Source organism: Anomaloglossus baeobatrachus, chromosome 5 (genome assembly GCF_048569485.1).
Source record: "Anomaloglossus baeobatrachus isolate aAnoBae1 chromosome 5, aAnoBae1.hap1, whole genome shotgun sequence".
In the NCBI taxonomy this organism is placed as follows: Eukaryota; Metazoa; Chordata; class Amphibia; order Anura; family Aromobatidae; genus Anomaloglossus; species Anomaloglossus baeobatrachus.
The window spans coordinates 326,489,173-326,495,172 of NC_134357.1; the positions used below are offsets into that span (position 1 = coordinate 326,489,173).

The 6,000-nt window shown below is 45.3% G+C and overlaps 1 protein-coding gene across 1 annotated transcript in view; it reads right to left on the minus strand.

Moving 5' to 3' along the window:
- The window catches only part of LOC142310062 (bactericidal permeability-increasing protein-like), a 182,207-nt gene extending 176,638 nt beyond the window's left edge, over nt 1-5,569 (minus strand). The window contains exons 1-3 of the mRNA XM_075347533.1: nt 5,470-5,569; nt 5,282-5,390; nt 4,865-4,993 (exon numbers count right to left, since the gene is read on the minus strand). Coding sequence (XP_075203648.1) covers nt 4,865-4,993; nt 5,282-5,390; nt 5,470-5,569 — 338 coding nt within the window. The remainder of the gene's footprint in view (nt 1-4,864; nt 4,994-5,281; nt 5,391-5,469) is intronic.
- Nucleotides 5,570-6,000: the final 431 nt, after the last annotated feature.

A 6,000-nucleotide genomic window follows, 5' to 3' on the forward strand; every position in this document is an offset into this window, starting at 1 on the left:
CAGCCAATACAGTTGCAGTGGGGACCCAGAAAAAAAGGTGCTCCAGCAACTCATCCAAACAAGTCTTTGTTCTATACTATTAAAAAAAAACATTGGTAGGTCAGATGTGCAAATAAATACAGTGGTGATTCCTATTCTGGAGATAGGTGTGAGTCCAAGACGTGGTATTCCTATTGTAGATGCAGAAACTTGGCACTCAAGATAAATGCGAATAGTGGTCTTTTATTGAGAAGAACTTGAAGGACCAGCACAAGCACAGATGTTTCGGTCAAAGACCTTCATCAGTGTGCGTGCAGAGGGTCCTCAGAAAGTATAGTAGCGTGGCGAGCAGCATAGTCAGGTATGACACTGTGTCCATTGCCACACAGACAGCAGTGGACACCTCATCATACCTAACTATGCCAGTTGCCAAGTTGCTATACCTTCTGAAGAGCCCCTGCACGCACACTGATGAAGGTCTTTAACTAAAACGTCTGTGCTTGTGCTGGTCCTACAAGTTCTTCTCAGTAAAAAAACACTATTCAAATTTATCTTGAGTGCCAAGTTTCTACATCTACTTGAGACGGTTTTGGACCCTACTTGCGCACCACCCCAGCAGTGTCGTGTGTACCAACTCACTAAGTATTCCTATTGTAGGCACCCTAGAAAATAATGAAGGTGACAGGGGCTGCGAGGGTTAACAATTTCAAGGGATGACTGCTTTATTTTAACTGTAAAGTACAGTTGGATAAAAAGAAAGAGGGAGGGTCATGAAGGGGGTTATATCAAGAATAAGAGTGGGAAGGATCCCCCATCCTCTTTCCTACCTCTGCCTGAGGGTTAACTCCTACCCTCAATCCCCTATGTGATTTGTTTTTTGGGGGTTTTTTTTCAGTCTGGTTTATTATAAAGTTCTAAGTCAAATTTGGTACAGCTGGTGAAAGTTTTTGGCCCTTGAGATCACATGCTCACGCCAATATGGAGTAACTTGGCATGTTGGGTATGTTTTTTATAAGCAAGGCCTGTTACGAGGTGGACCCGGGGAAGCGTGCCAAGATGGGGAATGGACAGCTTCCGCCGGTCAAGGTCCACTGTGCGGTGTAAGGGACCGCTGCTATGGTGGGTGAAGAGTGAGCGGGTTGCTGCTAGCGATCGTCTGGAATGTCACAGACGATCTACGTACACCGGTCTGCCCTAACCCGTGAGGGTTGTATGGCAGGGATCACACGGCTCGGTGTACCTGTTGCACGGGGAAGCACAGAGGTGCCCACGCACGTGTGGCAGTGGAAATCACGAGAATATGGCACGAGGGTAGCACAGAGGTGCCCATGCACGTGTGCTTTCAATAACCAGGTGAGTCCGGTGGAGACTCGAGGAGCTCACCTGGAACAGGAACACGGCCTGTCGAAGGAGCTACTGCCGGAGCAGCAAGGCAGGGACACGGCCTGCAAACCAGGTGCTGCCTAAGCAGCAAGGGCCAAGCCCACGGAAGACGATAATGCCTGAGCAGTGGCGTGGCAGCACGCTGCCAGACATCCAAACATAGAAGGACGGTCGCGCGCCGCCATGATGGCAGGAGGAGCTTTTAAGGAGGTGTCGCTCCAGCCAAGGGCGGGCGCGAGGCGGAGATGACGGACTTGACCCAATCAGGATCCACGACGTCCCAGCCTGGCCAGTCAGGATTCACCACGTCACCAGCCTCGTCATCAAGCCGTATGACGTGAGTGGGCGAATCAGGACCCACCAAGCATTGCACATGCTCACCCTCCTGCCTCTGGGAAATAGAGGTGGGATCCTCGGTCTCACAATGTGTAGAGATAACGGGAGTCTCACTGCTTCCCTGAGCAGAAAACCTCTGCACATTGCGCAACCTCACAGACCTTCGGGGCTGCTGAGCAGGAGGAGCCGCGGCAGGCAAGGAATGGGAGACTGCCTCATTTCTTGCAACAGGAGTACCACTAGGTGTCACCCTTGTGCTGCCTCTCTGAGGAGGTTTCTCCTGCACTCTGCGCAGTCTGGCAGACCTTCGGCGCTGCTGAGCAGGAGCGCTCGTGGCAGGCAAGGAGACTGCCTCATTCCTTGCCACAGGAGAGCCACGAGGTGTAACAAAGGCCAAAAAAGTTTGTAAGGTATTTTTGCTTTTGATAAGAAAGCTATGGGCACTTGTTCATACAGCAACACATGGTTTTGCATTTTCATTTTGCTGTTCTTTATATCCAATACAGGTCAACCATAGAGCATGATCAGGGTCATCATTAGGGCGTGTGTGGGGCAAGCTGGCTAGTTGCTCAGGGCCCTATCCATAAGGGGGGCCCCCTGCTTCTGCAGCCCCTCCATGAAGTGCACAGAGAATGTAAGGCATTAATTACAGTGTATAGTGCTGTACATCATCTAGAGTTATGGGCCGACACGTCTCTCTCTCCTGCCACTGTTAGGTCAGAAGTTGAGCGCTACGGGGTAGGTCAAGCTCACAGCACAGCAGTGTGCAGCCCTGTCTGCTAATTCCTCTCCTCATCATCATGACTGTCTCCGCTATGACTGTCCTGGGATCAGCACAAATACAGTATACTGAACACGCCAATTTACTTCTTAAGGTGCCATTGTCATGAAATATTCACCAGATGTTGATAACAACTCATCCAATCCACATAGGCAAGAAATCAAACCATAGATGTCCATACATTTACTGATGTGTAATAATGAACAATGAACCAGGAAAAAAATATAGAACATGATTACTGAAACTTATTTAATACTTCCTACAAAACCTTTTGTTGGTGATGACTAGTGATGCGTGGACCCAGAATCTGCAGGTCCACCTGGATTTAAAAAAAAAAAACCTGGGTCCAGCCCGGAATTGATCCAGGATATCTGTCTAGACGCCGGTCCCCATACAAGTCTATGGGGCCCCTTGTTTAAAATATAGGATCCAAGTGAGAATGTTCATTTTGAAACTTGCACTTTTATCAAACAAGCATTCCTCGTGCATCTTGAGCAGTTCTCTGGAGAAGTTTAACAAAATTTGAGCCAATATGTCAGATTCATGTCTCTTGGTAAAAGTATTGCCAGATAATTTAAAGCTGAGTTAACCCATTTTAAGCTGAAACCGTCTCTCAAGGGCACTATGGTTGATGGAGAAATGTTAATATTCAGGGACTCTGATTTTGAGAAGCTTTTTTAAAGTTAGATAGGATATTGCATAAGTTAAAGTCTGCCATCAGGTTTGGCAGTGGAATGACCGGATTGGTAATGAAGAAAGGCAAATTATCCATGCAAAGGAGCTCGGAGAACCCATGGCCAAACAATTCATGGCTTATTGCCACCTAATTCCATCTATCTCTGCCCTACTCTGGCCCCTGTAGGCCAAGCTGTCAACTGAAGAACAACGAAGTGAAGATACATGCAAAACAAATGTTTGGGAAAGTGCACTATAATGTTCGAGCACACCAAGGAAACCAAAGCATCAATCCTTGGTTTACACCATCAATTTGTGCTGACAGAAACACTTTAATAAAGTGCCTTTTCTGGAAAAATTAAGACATTTTGCAAATGTATTAATGATAATAGGGTCCCAATGGAAAAAAATAGTTTAATGAAAACTGAACCAAATACCTAACTGCCTATGTGTACCCATTTTGTTAATATGTCCATTATGCAGCACACCAAACAACAATAAAGCAGTGTGATACAGCCTGATTTTGATTCATTAAAGGGAATCTGTCACCACTTTGACCTTTTTAAGCTATTAATATGGGCATATAGGGTATAGAATGCTGAAAAAGTCCTACCTGTATGTCTCATATCAGATGCCTTGTTGTGGAAAAATCATCTTTTATCACCTTATGTAAATGAGCTCTTCCAGGCTATGGGGCGGATACTGCCTGGAAGATAACTCCGCCTTCAGATATTATTTCAAATAAAAGGGGCGTTACCAGTGTGAGACAAGTAACTGACACAGAACAGGAGAAATTCAGTTTGTTTTCATGCAAACACATTTTTTGCAGCTCCCTGAGCTCTGCTTTATTGTTACAAAATTGTTACACTGTCTGGATGGGAGATTGAGGCTAAGGCTGGGGCCACACGGGGACTACTGCGATCCCCTTGCATGAGACTCGGCTCGTGCTGGCAGTACAGCAGAGCCGAGTCTCATGCTTGTGTCCTTGCAACTGAGGTCCGTTCGTGCGAGCAGACCTCAGCTGCAGGGGGCGGGCCGGCACTCAGGAGGGGAGGGAGGGATTTCTCTCCCTCTCGCCTGTGTAGCCGGCTATAGACATTCTCGCTCTGCACGCACGGTACACCGATGTACCGCGAGTGCAGTGCGATTTTTCTCTCGCCCCATTCACTTGAATGGGTGCGAGAGAAAGAGTCTCGGATTACAATCGCAGCATGCTGCGATTGTTTTCTCGGTCCGATTAGGGCTGAGAAAATAATCGCTCATGTGTGCTGTCACACAGGCTAGAATTGGTCCGAGTGGAATGCGATGTTTTATCGCACTCCACTCGCACCGATTTTCTCGCCGTGTGGCTTAGGCCTAAAGCTGAGAGTCACCTGCAGAAGTGTCAGTTATCACACACAATTCTGCAGTTAGAGCAGAAAGCAGCCATTACACTGGTAACGCCCCTTTTATTTAAAATAATCTCTGGAGATGGAGCATAACTTCCAGGCAGCATCCGCCCCATAGCATGGAAGAGCTCATTTACATAAAGTGATAAAAGATGATTTTTCCACAAGGCATCTGATATGAGACATTAAGGTATGGATTTTTTCAGCTTTCTATAACCTGTATGCCCATATTAACAGTTTAAAAAGGTCAACGTGGTGACAGATTCCCTTTAACATTACCCCTAAATCAACAGTCCTCCAGAAAAAAAAAATGTATACTTACATTAACCAATGTTTTACCTTCCACTGGCCAAACACCTTGGCCCTTGCACCTTCGACATTTAATTGTACATCTGAGGGTGGTACTGGGACAGTCATGATATGAGAAGTGTCAAATTCCTCTACTAATATTCTGTGAGATAAAATAAAATCTTGATATTGTAGCGCAACCCGAAAGGGTGCTTTACACGCTGCGACTTCGGTAGCGATCTTGTTAGCGATGTGACACACCAGATTGCAAATGCGATCTGCCGAGATCACACATAGATCGGTTTTATAGCGCCGGTCACATGTGCGATCTCGGCAGATCACATCTGCGATCTGGCGTGTCACATCGCTAACGAGATCGCTAGCGATGTTGCAGCGTGTAAAGCACCCTGAAGTGTGTTCAGTGGTTGCAATATATTTTTCAAATTCTTACCCTGTAATTGCATAGTCAACATTACCAAAAACACGTGTAGAACCAATAATATTTGGTAGATGGTCACGTTTAAGCATGTGTCGAAAAACTTCTGTTCCTTCTGATAAAACTAGATACACAAAATGTCAATATTAAACTTTGGCCTGGGATCAGTTTTACAAACAGGTTTCATATATCAGGTTACTTACTGTAGTCCATCCATTTTTGAGTGACACGCAAAACAACACCAGGACTGCAGTGTCCGCACAACGAGAGGCAACTCCACCAGAGCAGCCACACTGGCTTCATTCTCACTGAAAACAAAGAAGTCATATACAGTGCATAATGTAGTAAGTATATAGAGAACACATCTTAACTCCTTCATGATCCATGGATGCATATTGTGATCCAATAAATATAGAAAAAAAGCCTCACAGTGTAGGATATGGATGCTGACCGGATCCATATTATTTCGGGACCATGGGCTGAATATAAAAATAAGGAAAAATAGGTGAATCCCTATAAAAGCATGCTTTTTATTGTTGCAATTTCATGAAAAATCCATAATGTCGAAGATACAAATTCTACGCCTTTCTGGAACTATGCGCCCTTAGTCAATGAAACGCGTAGAAGTTGTATCTCTGACATTATAGATTTTTTTAATGATATTGCAGCAATAAAAAGCATGATTTTATAGGGATTCGCCTATTCTTCATAATTGATGTATATTGTGATCTGAT